Source organism: Parasteatoda tepidariorum, chromosome 1 (assembly GCF_982258835.1).
Source record: "Parasteatoda tepidariorum strain Cologne lab strain chromosome 1, Ptep-v5.0, whole genome shotgun sequence".
Lineage (NCBI taxonomy): Eukaryota > Metazoa > Arthropoda > Arachnida > Araneae > Theridiidae > Parasteatoda > Parasteatoda tepidariorum.
The window spans coordinates 130,949,487-130,966,620 of record NC_141755.1 but is presented as its reverse complement, the minus strand read 5'-3'; the positions used below and the strand labels follow the sequence as shown (position 1 = coordinate 130,966,620).

Here is a 17,134-nt window from a genome sequence, read left to right as displayed (position 1 = left end):
CTGCTGATTATGTACTTATTTCTTTCACTGTACTTATTTCTTTCACTGAAGTCACTGATTTTATATTTAACCATAGTTAAAACTCTGCCAATTAAATTTTTATATAATATATAAGCACATTTATAGTTAATACATATCTAACATTAAAATTTGAAAAGAAATCTTATTGTGTCCTCGAAGTATGTAGACCCTCGGTATAATAATATATCCCTCTACAACACTAAATTTCTTAAGTTCCCAAACTATTGTTGTACCGGGGTTTTACTGTATGTAAAAAAAAACGTGTTTATTTAGAGAAAGTGCGTTTTTTTTGTCCGATTTCGTACTTAATTAATGGCTATCACTAATTAATTAGCATACTTGAAGTCACCCCCAGAAACTATTGAGACTGACACTTAGTTTATCAGTAGAACGAAAGTTATTCAGGGTGATATCTATTTTTGTGCACTGTGCACATATTGTGAAGAATGTGCTTATTTCATACATATTTATAAATAAATCGCCTCGAATTTCGTAGAGACAATTGTAGAGATCTGCCTCGAAATAAACTGTCATCAGCGGTTGATTTTAAATTTCGGACAATTTAGAATTTACTCTTAATTCTGTCTCGCTCTCCCAGGGTCACTTAAGTGCCATTTATGCACTTTTTTTCTTTCTATTTTAAACATATCATTGAATGCTAAATACATTGTTTCGACAAAGATTAAATGAACAGCTGCGCGTTAAGGTTAAAAGAATTTTCAACTGACTTTGAAAACCTCGCTCTTTTGATGTAAAACGACTTTTATATTTAAAAATATTATTATTATTGTGGAGAAGATCACAAAATTCGGTCACCTAACTGCGGTAAATGCTCTGCCATTGTTGCTGTCGCGAATGCCTGAAATCTTGTCATTAATTTTCGTGTCTACACCTGAAAATGTCTCGTCATTCAGAAGTGAATAAAATAGCTCGTTTGCAATACAGTACAGAACAGACTCTTAAAAATAGAAAATTGCTCACCAAATCTGGACATTCGCTACATTCGAATTCAAGGTAAGTAAAAAAAAACTTACATTAATCTATCCATTTTGCATATCTTTAATACATATTGCGACATTTTTTCCTATATATTTATATATATATAGAGAGATAGATATATATGGGTGATTCTCACGAAATATGACAATTCACTGTCTCTTCCTCCAAGATCTAATACTATAATACTAAAAGAATTTTTTTTTTAAAAAAAATTAATAAATTGCATTGCTGTTAGCATTTTAAAAAGACTTTGCACTAGCATTGAATGTTTTGTATAGTTAAAAAATTTATTTGAACTTCAAAATGTCATTTTCCTGGCATGTCCCAAACAATGTTTTCAATAATAACTAGCTTCAAAACTTATCATAAGTTTTTCAATATCTAATTTTTTTAATCTCAACCGGTGTAAGCATTTCTGGAATATACGCAGAGGGTATTATTTAGAATAACTTTGCTTAAAATAATTTTTTCTGTCAATCATTTGTTTGTCCCAAGAAAATCTGTCATTTTCCTGGCTACTTTTATTTAGTGGTTTATAACCAAAATAGGTAGAGCCAGCAATCAATATCTCATGTTAAAAGATTGATTAGATACCCTCCTATATGAACATGTCTTCTTGCATGAATAAAGAACCAATTTTCTGGTTCAGAATCTTCAAGATGAGTAGGTTTTTGTGTTGTCATTTTCCTGGCTTCTTGAAATCATTAATAACATAAACTACATAAATTTATCTGATTTTTTTATGAAATCCTGTTGTTTTCTGCAGAATGTAAACGTCTTAGGCCAAAATATTAAATTAAAGTCAAGTTATATGCTATGAAATGGCGAATTTGTCATTATCCTGGCTTATGAATTCCAGGACATTGAAATGTTACCAGAAATTTTTTTAACAGCTAATACTGTAAGGAGGAAAAGCAAATATTAACCTAATACCAAGTTTATGTATGATTGTAATATGTTTGGATGTAATCAAAGCTATTTATTTATTTAATGATTGATTATTATACACAATTTTATTCTGTTAATATCAGCAACAAAAAAAAATTTGATTCTTCCTACAGTGGAAAAAAAAAGAATTAATTGAAGCAATTTATGGTCCATCTAGCCTTAAGGCTTAAATTGAGTTACTTATTATTAACTTAAAATGACTGTTTTTTAAACTTGTCATTTTCCTGGCATTCAAGATTTGGTGAATTTCTATTTTATTTTCTTTCTCGAGCAAATGTCAATAAACTACACTGATGTCTGTAAAATATTAATAAATGTAACTAAAGAAGCATACAAAAAAATTTTAGATTATTTTGAAGACTTTAAATTTGAAGAAATTTTTTGGTCCGAAATGTCATGTGTAAAAAGAATCACCCATATATATATATATATATATATATATATATATATATATATATATATATATATATATATATATATATATATATATATATATATATATATATATATATATATATATATATAATATAAACAGTTTAGAAAATCTTTATAATAGGTTCTAAATGTCTGATTTAGAATTGTTTCCTATGCTTTATAATTTTTCTCATCCGAAATAATCTGCAGATTATGAGCTGCGCCTGCTGCAAGGTTTCTGCAATCAGGGAATCTTTCTTTTCCTCATATAGAAAAAGCATTCGATTGTAAAGGAACATATAATTTAAAAAGAAAAGTAAATATGTAAAGTGTATTCCTGAATCTTAATTTCTGGTGAAATATAGCGTTTGAATATTTAATATTTGACTACTAAAATATATATATGTAATAATATATAGGAATATTATTACAATAAATGTTTGAACATGGGAAACTATTCAATTAAATTTCCAAATTTCCTTAAATTTCATATAGAATTAAGAAAGCATTGATATTGAAAAGAAACTATAAAAAAAGGCATTCGAAAACTCCATCCATTCAAAGGAATTTTGAAATGTTCCAAAAATTAATGCTTACTTTTCACAATAAAAATTATTAGACGTTATATAAACAAAATAATAATGTTTCGTATATTCGTAAATTAAATAAATAATCCCAAGAACTTCGTAATTCTTTATTCGTATATTCTTGTTCTTATATTAAATAAATAATCCCAAGAGCTATGTTGATTCTTTATTCGCATATTCTTGTTCTTATATTAAATAAATAATCCGAAGAAACTGAATGAATAATCCCAAGAACTATGTTAATTCTTTATTCGTATATTCTTGTTCTTATATTAAATAAATAATCCGAAGAAACTGAATGAATAATCCCAAGAACTATGTTAATTCTTTATTCGTATATTCTTGTTCTTATATTAAATAAATAATCCGAAGAAACTGAATGAATAATCCCAAGAACTATGTTAATTCTTTATTCGTATATTCTTGTTCTTATATTAAATAAATAATCCGAAGAAACTGAATGAATAATCCCAAGAACCATGTTAATTCTTTATTCGTATATTCTTGTTCTTATATTAAATAAATAATCTCAAGAAACTGAAGCAGTTAGATATTACATTCGATTAATATTCGTTAATTACTTCATTAGTTAATTCTTATATTGATTCTATTTTCTTGTCTTATTCCTATATTCTTATATACTAAGTATATTCTTATTATTAATCATTATATATTTATTATAAATTATTTAATGAATTATTATTGAATTACTTTTATTCGCAAATAAACAACAAAAAGGTTATTTCTAGAGCTTTCTGATAACTCTTTTGTTCGCAAAAACTCAGTTTCGTTCTTTGAGAAGTAACGAGTCTCCAAAAGAGCATGCAAAATATGGGTCAACAGTTTAATAAGGACAGTCGGAACACCTTTTCGGTTTTCTTTGACCTTGACATTAAGGACGCGAAGCATTTCTTTTTTTAATGGCGTCTCCCTTTCAACTTCTTGTGCTGGATGATTTAAGAGTCAATTTTAACCTTGTTCTTCGACATAGTTCGCATGCTCTATTTTGATTTACACTTCGATTTTTCTTTTAAAGATTATTTAGGAAATTATTTTTTGGATATTAATAAATAATAATAATCTACCTTAGTATTTGGATTTTTTTTTTGTTGTCTCATAATCGTATTGTTTCTTAATTGAAGAAATACCAACAATAGTAGAAGAAACTGCGAATGTGTGTTCTTTGAACTCAGAGGTAGTTTAACTTTCAAGTAATTATGCAATGAAAAAGGATATTCTTTTTGGAGAAAATCCTTGAACTTTAACTTCGAGTAAAACGTTACAGATTTCTTTCTTCTTTTTTTAAAAAAAAGAAAAGAAAAATCCGTTAAACTTTAATTTCAAAATATAATGCGATGTGATTAAAAAAAAAAACATTTTATCGGAAAATTTTGTTATTTAATCTGAATAATTAAAAGAAAAATTTCAGAAAAGTAATGACAGATTTTTAAGAAAATAGTTTTGTTTTTATTGAAAAAAATATTCAAATCATATTTTTTTTTTCAAATTATTTTAGGTGATTATTTTTAAAAATATTATTTGGTATTCGTTTTTATATCAAGATTTAATCTCTTTGATCTTTCAAAAATCATTTAACTATAATATTTCTTATTTTATCCACGGAGTCTTAATATTTCTTATTTTATCCAATGTTGACTCATCCCTTCTGTGGGTCGATAAAATGAGCATGATTAGTGACTAAACACTGGGGATCTGTTACTGCACTCCAGATCAAGAAAACTGAGATAGGCACAGTAAGCCTTGGCCCTCCATGGGCTGTCGCGTCGCTGACTTTAGTTTATTTCTTGTTTCATGTGAGTTTCTGATGATGGTTTTAAAATTAAATTAAATTGTCACCTGAATTGGTGTCACTCTCTTGTATGAATCACTTTTTATTCTTTAATACGCATATAATATTTACGGAACTTAATTTATCAAATCCCTTCTATAATTCACCGAATCATAAATAGATTGTGTTTTGTATTTCTTCGCATTTTTGTATGACGTGTGGTCAAAAAAATCCTTAAGATTTTAAATTAAACAGTTTTTTTGTGTCTTTTTTTTCTGTTACTTACAGTTTTTAAGTAACTTTTTCAACTCTAAGGCAATAAATCTCATTGAAAGTGGAGTTGGCGTTTGTAAGCTCAACTTAACGTTACATTTTTAACTAAATAGAAAATTAATTTTGAATCAGCTTTACTCATAAAATATTTAACGCTCCAATAAAACTACTAAGCTAATAAAATATTTTACTAATGCCGATTTACATGTTTTAAACATGTTGTTGAAAGAGGTTAATTAAAATATAGTTTGTTATTTAAAATTAGAGTATGTATTTTCGCAACAGAAACTATTCAACGCATTTTTAAAAAAATTTTAAAATTTTGCAAATTTTCCGCAAGACATTATTATATAAATTGATATTAAAAACAATTACTATCAAAATGTAAGTATTATATAAGCATTGATTAAAGTAGAAATATTATTTTCGTTTTGCAATTATTGAATGCTTTGATTTTATTTTGAAGCTGGGTGCGTTGATTTTAATCATTATTATTAAAATCGTGATCAGCTGATTTTAGTACTTAGTTTGTAATACATTGTAGCACTTCTGAGCAATTACACAGTTTTCTTTAAAAAAAAATCTTTGAAATAGATTGATTTTGAGATTTGTTTATAATAGCCAATTTTTCCTGTTGTTAATAATTATATATTTCTATTTCATTTTTAATAACTTGAGCCTTACATTTTATCATATATTAATATTGAAAAAAATTTAATACAGTATTATAGTTTCAAATATATTGTTATGATTTTATTTAAGAATATTTTCCTTATAACTATTTTCTAAAGTTCAACCAATTTTAAAATAAAATTTCTCAATGTACTTGAAAAATTAATTTAAAAAAGCCATATAAATAAAATAATTTGATTTAATATCTAAATTAACCAGTTTTTTTTAACAAAAAGAATTATGAACACTGTGTTGAAATAAATCTTAGAAAAATCTAACTTCATAATCCTGTTACTTTTCTACTAAATATAGAGCTTAAAAAATGTTTAAGAATAATAACTACTTTCCGCATCGTTGTCCTAAATAAAAGCTGAAATTCCTTTAAATGCGAGAAACATGGATGAAATCTTCGAAATAGGATGTTTCATAAAAAGAAATGTACATAAATTTGATCGTAGAGTTATATTTTTAAATATTTCTTCTTGTCTAGAAAGTGGATTTAAGAATATATCAAAATTGTTTTCGATTTTTTTCTACTGCTTTTTACCGAAACAGATGAAAATTAAAAACAAGTAGGTTCGAGAGCTTTGTGTGTATAACCAAGATGTGAAGCTCGGGATTAAAATTAGGAGATATCATGTACAAAATAATAATAATGAAAAATAAAAAAATATTAAAAAAAAAACATGTGAGGGAATAAACGGATGATCGAACTTTTTTATATGAGGATAAAATATAAAGTTTTGAAGATAAAATTCTGTGTCACTTTTTCGCGTTAAATAATAGTTTTTTTTTTATTTTATTCGTAGTAACTATTTAGCAGATGCAAGATATTTGGGTTACAATTAGTTGGATAAAATCTTCGTAAATTAAAAATGTCTAAAAAGGAGCATAATAAGCTCACTCTTTTTGTGTTTGAATGCAAACTTAATGCACAGTTAGCTGAGATAAGATTATCTTAATAAATAATACTTGTCTTGATACTAATACTTGAATCTGAAATATACAGCTTAAACTTTTTCATTAGTGTAAGAAGCAATAAAACGTTAAAAATATATTAACGTCACTTTAGTTTATACTCATAAATTTATTACGATTATTTATTATTATTTTGAGCTAGAACTATGCAAATAAATTGATGGGTTAAAGAAGATTTTTCAATGAGAAGTGACGTAGTGTGGGTATCTTGATCCCGATTGGTTGTTGAAGCATGCTATTTGTTCACGTCAGCAACTGTTTTTTCATTCTATTTCGAGATAGCCAAGCCCGTCAAGTATAAATTTTCTCAAGTGTCACATTCCATGCTCTTTCACAAAGATTCTTTCAAAAAGATTTCGATTCTTTCATCATACAATGAAAGCTCGCTACTACGATATCCGATACAACAATAACTCCTACCACGATAATGTTTCAGGGTCCCGACGAGCTTGCATGTGAATTAATGATATCCTCCTGTCACTATTACGATATCCTCTTAAAGCAATAAACCCCTGTAAAACGATTTTTTTTCTCTCCAAATTTCAATCTTATTTTCTCCGTTTATAATTGGTTAATGTAAAATATCTTATTTTATCATCTTTTGCCATTTTTTCTGACAACTCACTGCTGACCACCTTTCTTAGAACTGCCTCCCTTACCTCTTAAGAAGTCACATCTGATTTCATTTCCTTCGTCCTGATCATGAGTCACAAATGAGCATAACACCTGAAAGAGAATTTCTTTCTGTAGAGAGTGGGTGTAGCACCCATCACAAAACCATTTTCGTACTTTTGAAACCAATGCGTACTTTGTGGGTTGACTTGACAGTAAAAAAAAATGAATAAGCAAACAAAAATATCAGATTATTTTTAATAAAACCGGTTTTCAGGTATGTTTGCGATTTTATTTTCTCAATGTATTTCAATTGTTTTTAATATTTAACCATAATTTACACTCAGCAAATAAATCTTTTACATAATATATAAATATATTTATAGTTAATACATAAATAACATTAAAATTAAAAAAATCTTATTGTGTCACCAAAGTATGCAGACTCTCCATATTATAATATATCCCTCTACAACACTCTCCCCAAAATATTGTTGTACCGAGGTTTTACTGAAAAAGAAATGTGTTTATTCAGAGAAAGTGCTCAATTTTAACACGTCATTTTGCTTATAGATTCTATCTGCTGACATCAAGTCACATGTGTCTGTGAACAACAAGCATCCAATGAAAAGGTTATTAGGGCCTGCTTTTCCGAGTTGTCGCTAACACCTTCCTACATAACTGATAAATGCCGAAGCTTAAGATATCGATATTCAGATATCGAATAAAATTATAGATATTTAACTATATGTATTCGAATTGAAATAATTTATGTAAATTTTTCCTTAATAAATATTTTTCTTATCTAAATAAAATTTACCGACACTCCCAGCATGTCAGCGCTCAATTATCATCCTTATGTACAGTATTCGCGATAGTATCTAAATCTTGAGTTATCGAAAATGATGGCAATATCCAACAATTATAACTATCAATAGCTATTGGGATATTTCCGTTTTGCACTGTTATCTATTACGATGGTGTCATTTTCCCTAGACTTATCCTATTATATCCCTAGTAGCTAGTGATTTATCTAGACCACACAGAATCCTAGACAAAATCTGGACAGAATGCTAGACAGAATTATCTAGACAAAAAATCGTCCTGACTATTCAATGCTCTCATACCTTTTTTGTATTTCCTCCAAATGTAATATTTTATTTTCCTTTATTTCTAAATGTTTTGCTAATTTAATGACACGTGTATTTCTGAAATAAAACAATGACAGAATAGAATAAGGGAATTGCTTCAGAATCATTCCCATTGTTCGAGAACGTGCCACCAACCCCTCTCTTCAAGTTCTTTCGGTTCAAATGAATGAACCTTCGGGTTCTATAAAAAGTGAAAAAGCCGACATTATGACACGACTTTCTTAGATTTCAATACCCTGCGTGACGCAATAAATGACATTTTTGACTTTTTTAAGTCCTATTGGCCATTCATGCTTGTCATACTTTTTGTTAGTTTAAACCAATCATTCCGTTTATGTACGTAATTTCTCACGACTTTATTCAAAAGGAAAAGTGTACCGTAATGTTAGGTGATCTTTTTTTACAAGGAATAAAAAATCGATTGAGCTACTTTCGGCCGCAACAAACAGAGCGAAAATAGATTTTAAACCATCGGAAATACAACGATTTTCGATACCATTTGCATTAAAATTGTTCAGTTTCAGTTTAAAATTTGTATTCAATATTGCATTAGCGAGATATCATCATTTAGCTTTACACATCGTTCGTAAAATAAAACAAGTTGCTTTTCATTGAATGATCGTGGGATGTAATGAAATAGTTATCATACAGTGAAAATTCATATTTTTCCCAAATACTCTAGTTTAAAAAGTTGAATGTAGTAAAAAAATGAAAAAACTCCTTCTGCAGAGATTCTTTTTTAAAAAAAAAATTAAAAAAAATCCGTCTTTGAACAGCCGACCCAATTTTGGGTTTACCACTACTCATGTTCAACTCCATAGCCATGTTATATTGAACCCAATCCAGAAGACAAGGAACCTCCTGGATCAGTACCCCGATAGGTATTGATTTGTTATGGGAGCATGGATTACTTTGTGACTGGACAGATTGAACGCGCATCAGTCACCATTTTACTAAGAGGGGATCGAACCCACGAACTCTTGCCCATCCGCAGAGATTCTGTAGAAGTGAAAAACAAGATATTGCTTGTACTAGTTTCATTGCTCAGATGCCTGTTATTTAAAGGTCATCTGCACACATCATTGAATCTTTGGAGAATCTTCCAGAGAACATCAAGTTAGGAACAGAATCAAAAATATGTTTACCAAAAGAGTTCGGTAGTCAATAATTATACAGTTTATTACACCAATTTTAATATATTTATCCAAAATGAAAACAAAGAGGTCACACACATTGCGTATGAATCAGGGAAAAGAACTCTTGAGAAACTACAGTACAAGAAAGGCTGGATGATATACATTCATTCGTACCATCTGCTATTACACTCGCTTTCCTTTACCCTGATTCGACACAGTTCTTCTGCTAATTAATCATTTACTTGTATGCATTTTTGTTTTCACTTAAAAATAAATATTAATGGTGGTGTTTCACGGTACATCTTGCATCCACCTCAGTAATAAAATTGAATTCTTTTCATCCACTCTCTGCCCTAAACACACACATTTTTTTCAGAGGGCTAATTAGAAAGTTACGTTGTGAATAATTGGATAACTACCAAAAAATGGATGCTTTGGATTTCAGATATTTTTTCCCCCCTAACATTTAACAATGTATCTAAACAACACATCAATGCTAGCAATAAATAATACATAGAAAAGTCCTACATGTGGCCAACTGTGTTCAGTACAGTTTGTCTAAAGTAAGAACTCCCCTAGACATATGTCTGGACACGTACTGGTGACTATAGCAACGAAGCATAACTATTTGAGGCAGGGTGTGGTATCACTGTTTAGGACAGGTTTTGGCTCGGTTCAGTGTGAGAAAGGGAATATTGTGTTAGCCATAGAGTGCAGAGGAGCTACTCTCCGTGAAATGCGCTATTCTTGTTGACATAGCAGCCTCAGACTTTGTGGCGGGGGGAGTTCTTACCATGGACAAACTATACACTCTGCAGTTTCGCATCTGTTCATTAAATTCTTGCAGTGTTTACAGCATTCATAAACAGTCACGTGATCCGGCTTGCACAGCATAAGGCTTGAACCGACCACAGTGCTGACGTGAAATATCCTCAGTGGTAGACGGATCATGGGTTAGTGTCCCCTTGCCGTCAGGCTAACCGTGGGAGGTTCTCGCGGTCTCCATGTAACGCTAATGCTGGTTAGCTCCATCAAAAAATCCTCCACGAAGGAAAATTTCCCCCGGGAGTTTCCTTGTCTTCTGGATTGGGTTCAAAATTACAAGGATACGGAGTTTAACATTAGTAGTCGTAAACCCATAAAATTGGGTCGGCAGTTCAACGACGGTTATAAAATATAAAACAGTCACGTGAGGAGCCAGGATAACCTGGTTGGTAGAGTTCTGGGCCCATGTCCAAGAGTTCGTGGGTTCGATCCCAGGCCGGCCGAAGACTTCCCGTTTAGTTAATGGTGACTGATGCACGTTCAATCTGTCGAGTTGCGAAATCCTCCATGTTTCCTTAACAAATCAATACCTCTGGAGGTACTGATCCAGGATCCTTGTCTTCTGGATTGGGTTCAAAATGACAAGGATATGGAGTTGAACACGAGTAGTCGTAAGACCAAAATTGGGTCGGATGTTCAACGACGGATATAAAAGAAACGAATGATTTATCCTTGATCATGAGACCTATGGAATTCCTAATTGGGGTTACCGATTTCTGAACATATTGCAAGAACTAAACGCATTTGTCACTTTGAAGCTACAAACATAAACTATTAGCTGTTTACAGTGTAACGAAAAGGCATATTTTCAACTAAAAAAATATTTATTATTTTTATAATTTACTGTAATAAGTGTAATAGTTTCTGAAATATAAATATTTCAAACCCGATCATCCCACTATACCACCTATGAAGGAATAATTGCACTTTAAGGCAATGATAACATGTTTAAGCGATCCAGTATCACCACTCGGCAAAGGTGGTTCGATCCTTGAATCAGACTAAACAATCGGGATTACAGCTTGTCTCCTCAAAGTCTGAGGCTATGGTAACAAGAGTCAGGAAGGGTAGCTCCTCTTCACTCTATGGCCAAGACAATATTCCCCTTCTCTCACCGACCCGAGACGTCACTACCCCCCACAACCCTACTTGAAATAGTTACTATAGTCAGTATCCAAAACCCTGACAAATGCTCAGTCTTTAGATCATGGCTATTGGAACTGCCCTTAATTATGCCCAGACAATTGATAATAATTGCATTTGGATATTGGCCGATAGTGGGAGTGCTATACAGTATTTCAAGAACTGGCCGGAAATATTTGATATTCCTGGCCAGGAGATTATGAAGCTTCTCTCTGAAGACACCAATAAGCCTCCAATGGATCCCATCGCATGTCCGGGTACATGGCAATGAGACAGCCAGTGTGGTATGGACGGTTTGAACCGTTTCTTGAGATCCACTCCCTGGGAAAACATCGCTTGCTTCCAGTGTGGCACCGTACTCCATCCCATCAGTGGTATGCTGGCGACCGCCCTGGCCTATCATTAACATGCTGTGGCCCTCGGCCTTCCCAATCGGCCATGACCAGAATTCGTAGTGGCCATCTTAAGTGTTTAGGGTTTCAAAATGGGGAGAAGACTTTCCAACCTTGTTCCAGCTAGTCCTGATCACCTTCTTTTTTGTCTTGGTGCTTCTTTTAAGCAGCTGCTGGTTGATCGGGACTTTCTTGCAGATATATGGGGAACTGACGCGACGGACCTGGTCTAGGCTTTCCTTCTCCAGGTGGATGTGTAACAACATAGTCACCACTAAGGGTCCAAACGAATGGTAAGGGGAGCTCTTATTTAGACAAACTATGTGTGCACTGTCGTAGGTGTGGAAAGTCCTTTCTTTGGTTGTGGCGTAGAAGAGAGGAGTATCATCTACATAGTCTGAAAAGAGTCAAATGAGCTACCATACCAGGGCTATTAAGAGCCCTGGAAAAAGGTCATGATTTAAAAATGTGTGTTTTAGAGTATTGTTTTTAGAGTGTAATATAAACGCTTTAACTGTTATTTCTTATACCAGACTGCAGATATTAAAGAAATTTTGTTCTTTTTGTTAGAGAGAGGAGCCCTCATGCAGAGACAACAGTATCGTGATGCTTCTCACTATCGTGGTCGGTATTCTGACTCTTCATTCGTCACCTGTTGTTCACTCTCACCCCCAGAACATCACCAGGAGGTATGACAGGAAGTTCCACGATGGTGAGCAATTTTATTTCTTCTTTAATTTGTGGCTTGCGGCAGTATCGGGGGCCTCCCTGGCCGAGCGGTATCGTCCGGCAGTGTCGAGGTGGCGGGTTCGAATCCCGTCGTAACCCTCGATGTTCTCTTTTTAATGTGCATCTCTATATTCTGTTGTTGTTATAGTTCATTTACGTCGCACTTGAGCTGCACAATGGGCTATTGGCGACGGTTTGGGAAACATTCATGAGGATGATCCGAAGACATGCCATCACCATTTTGATCCTCTGTAGAGGGGATGGCACCCCCGCTTCGGTAGCCCGACGACCTGCACGCGAAGTCGAGCACTTGACGGTAGAACAGTTTAACGAGGACCCATACCGTACACCCTTGGTCCCTACGCAGGCTGATCCAAGTGGTCACCCACCCGCACACTGACCGCAGACAGCGATGCTTGACTTCGGTGATCTGCTGGGATTCCAAATTGTTCTATCTGTTCTTCGATTTGAAAAAGGTTTATAAGCCTAAATTGAGCAAACCAGCCTGCAAATGAATGCAATTTCAATAAAGCATGCAACAGTATTGTCCGCTATTAAAGGATGAGCGTGGCTAAAAGCTAGACCTTTTGAGTAGTTAACTTCCCCTACTTTATCACAAATGCAGATACCTCAAACTACTGATTGCAAATGTAGTAGTCACTATTACTTAACTACATTTTAGATACGAACGCTAGAGGATTCAATTTCATCAAAGATTGGTTTTGTAAAATATTTGTTATTAACGATTATTATTTAAACATATGAAATTTTTTTGGCTTCATAATTATGAAATTTGTTTGTTCGAAAACCATAAATAAATTTAATATTTATTATTATTATTTTTTTATCTATAAATATAAATGAGGAAAAGCATTTTGAAATGTAAGTTATACACATGCATGCACTGTTTCAAACTATACAATTGTAAATTAAAAATCTCGAAACTGCTTGCAGAAAATGAATCGATCGAATAGCTCTTGAGAAATAAGTGGACAATCTATGTTTAAATTCTCTCTTTTATTTGTAAAAACAATGAGGAGAAAACAAAATGAAACTGTTGTAATGCAGGGTATTGTCAACTGAAGAACAAAATGAAAAAGTCATCGTGACCGAGAATAAAATGTCGAGAGAAAATAAAAAAGAACATTTTCTTAACCCAATTGTGAACGGGAATATCCGGGTCAGTTTCACCGCTAATTTCGTTTTTGTCATTACCGTTATTTCAATGGTAAAGATGACCGAAGAGAAATTAAAAAATCGACATTATTCATTTAAAGGTAAGAGTGTTTAGAGCAGATCCTATATTGAACAAATACAGTCAATATATTATTAGATTATACTCTATACAGGTTTTTATGTGACTGACTGCAATTGTTTACGTTAGTCTATCAATTGGTAAACATTATAATACAAAATTTTAAAAATATATACAAATTAGGAAGTATATAAAAAAATCTGAATAAAAACTCAATACTTGTATGCTTAAATATAAAAGTATTGCCCATAAACTCACGTCATTATTAAAACACAACAGTGCGTCTAATAATTTGAACTAATTATTACAATATAATAATATAATACCTGATATAGTAAATATTCTATATTTATATAATATATAGTCTTATTTATCCAAACGTAAAATTTATATTATATATCGTCTAATGCAGGGGTTGACAAACTTTATTGATCATCGACCCCTACATAATTTTTCGAAATCTCCATCGACCCCCATAAAAGTAATTTTCTGTTAATTAAAATAAAACTCTATTAGATACTGTGTTTGTACATCTGTTTTATGATTTTGAACATTCATTAAAGTAATAGTACATAGTGTAACAATAGTTTTATGAGAAATATATTAATGTTGAAATATAAATACTTAATATTTATGAAATAATAAGTAATTATAAGTAAGTAGAAATAATAAGTAAAGTAACTACGGATTTATTGCTTCTTAATCAATAACATAGCTGTACCTGGTTTTTTTTCTTTTTTTTTTTTTTTCAAGGTGATATTGGGTTCAAAATTGGTCAATTTTAATCTTAAATCCCCTCGAAACTCCACATTTAATTTATTTCTGTTCTTAGTTAAGATTGAATTTACGTGACTGAAACCGGCTTCAACCATATAGGAACTTGGAAATGCTATCATAAATGGCTGAGCTATTTCGTAAAGTTTTACATATTTTTGCATTATATTTATATTTGTCCAAAATTTGCGTATTGTTAAATTTTTAAAAAGCGTTTTTGCTTCAAATCCCCATAATAATTCAGCAAGCTCATCTTGCAGGTTGATGTCCACGTTTTCAATTTGAGCAGAAAATGGCACAATAATCCAATCAGGGATGTCAATGTTTTCCTAATCAACAAAACGCAGTTTAAAATCGTCGCTCAATTTTTGAAGATTACCTGTATATATTTCCAAGTCTTCTTCTTTTATTTCTAATTGTCACATATCTGTAAAATACTGATAATCCTTCGACCAATCGACCCCCATTCGACCCCCTAGCTCAGATCGACCCCCGCCTATGCTAAATAGACCCCTGGGGGTCTATATAGACCACTTTGGCGACCTCTGGTCTAATGTAACCAATTAATACACTAACGTAAACAAGTGCAAACCGGTTTCAGTCGCTTAAAAACTATAAAACTGTATTGTATCACCTGATAATTAAGATTTTGTAAAGAATATTATAGTGCGTCTAATAGGTCCAATGACCAGGGGCTTTAAATATTTCAAATGGCGATTTGAAATTGCTGGCGATGTTTCGTCAGAAATGAGTTGTTTATTAGTTTTTGAAAAGGGAGAAATTTTAAGAATATTCTATAATTTTCTGAGAATGATTTTATTTCTCACTAGTTTATTAAAATTTTTCTTCATTTTAAATATGGACCTCGTAGTATTTACTGTATTTTTTTAAACTAAAGTTAAAAAGAAATGTCTTACATTAATATTAACAATTTTTTTGAAAAATTGTTTAAGAATTTCCGTTTTTGAAGAAGTTTATACAAAATTTAAAAAACAACTAATGCTAAAAATGCTATAACCGCTGCAGGCCACTACCAAAATTTTCTCATTTGGCACTATATTATTTTATTTTATAACCGACGTTGAGCAGCCGACAAAATTTTGGGTTTATAACTATTAATGTTCAACCCCGTGGCCTTGTCATTTTGAACCCAATCCAGAAGACAAGGGAACGCCTGGATCAAGTTTTAGGAGAAAATGTGCCTTCGTAGAGGACTGTTTGATGAAAATATCTCTCATTTGCGTTATATGGAGAGGAAAACCACCCACGGTAAGACTGATGGCAAGGGGACTCTAACCCGTGATCCGTCTTACACAGAGGATATTTCGTGTCAGCACTGTGGTCGGTGCAAGCCGGGTGCAGATTTCGTATCGACCAGAGATCGCTGGGATTGGAACTCGGTTCACCTCATAGGAATGCTCTGTCATCTGAGCCATCACGGCTGGAATATATTAATAATAATTTTAAAAAAATTATTGTCTTTTTTTTTACTTTCGAAAAGAAACTATTATAATTTTTTTGGAAAGTAAAAAAAAAAAATTCGTAGGGCGCAGCCATCACTGGGATTTGAACCCAGGTCACCTCATTGAAAGTCAAACACCCTATCCATTGAGCCACCACGGCTCTGGTCCTATAATAAAACACGGACCATTGAAAATGAATCATTGAACGTGATCATTAGATAAAAAGTTATTCAGGGTGTTCTCTTCTTTTTGTGCACTGTGTATAATTTTTAAAGCAAATAGGAATTATTGTGCAGTTGTCAGAATTGTTGAAGACAGTGACGTATTCGTTTTGATGATCAGAACATGTCACGCATGGATCTAGTTTCAAATAAAGTTGTTTGTGATTTGATTGAGGCAAATAAATACTTTGCGTGATGTTGTTATGATCATCTCATTAACGCGTTATACGACAGTAAATTATAATATGAGATTAAATCCAGTGGTTGATAATGGACATTGATTAGTAACGTTATAATTGTAATAATGATGTCATTCTGCTGACATGCAGCAATGTATGTTCATTGTATTGTTAGTCATCATTTTATAAAATGTGTGATTGTGTATTGTTTCACAAACTCAGTAAAAGGTTCTACGATATATATATATATATATATATATATATATATATATATATATATATATATATATATATATATATATATATATATATATATATATATATATATATATATATATATATATATATATATATATATATATATATATATATATATATATATATATATATATATATATATATATATAACAACTGATTAAAAAAAAAAGAGGAAATTTTTTTTAAAAAGACCGGGGAAAAAAAAATTTTATCCTTTTTTTTTTTTTTTTAATCAGTTGTTTGTTATTTTCTTAATTATTTCCCCCCCCCCATTTTCATATGTCTATAATTTTCCTTTATTTTATTTTCATTTTG

The 17,134-nt window shown here is 31.5% G+C and overlaps 1 protein-coding gene across 1 annotated transcript in view; it reads left to right on the top strand.

Annotated features, from left to right (window-relative positions):
• The first annotated feature begins 1,015 nt into the window (after nt 1-1,015).
• LOC107442445 (serine protease 33) overlaps nt 1,016-17,134 on the top strand; it is a 46,513-nt gene continuing 30,394 nt past the window's right edge. Inside the window, exons 1-2 of the mRNA XM_071178169.2 lie at nt 1,016-1,035; nt 12,511-12,652. Of these exons, the coding sequence (XP_071034270.1) occupies nt 12,547-12,652 (106 nt within the window). The 5' untranslated portion in view covers nt 1,016-1,035; nt 12,511-12,546. The remainder of the gene's footprint in view (nt 1,036-12,510; nt 12,653-17,134) is intronic.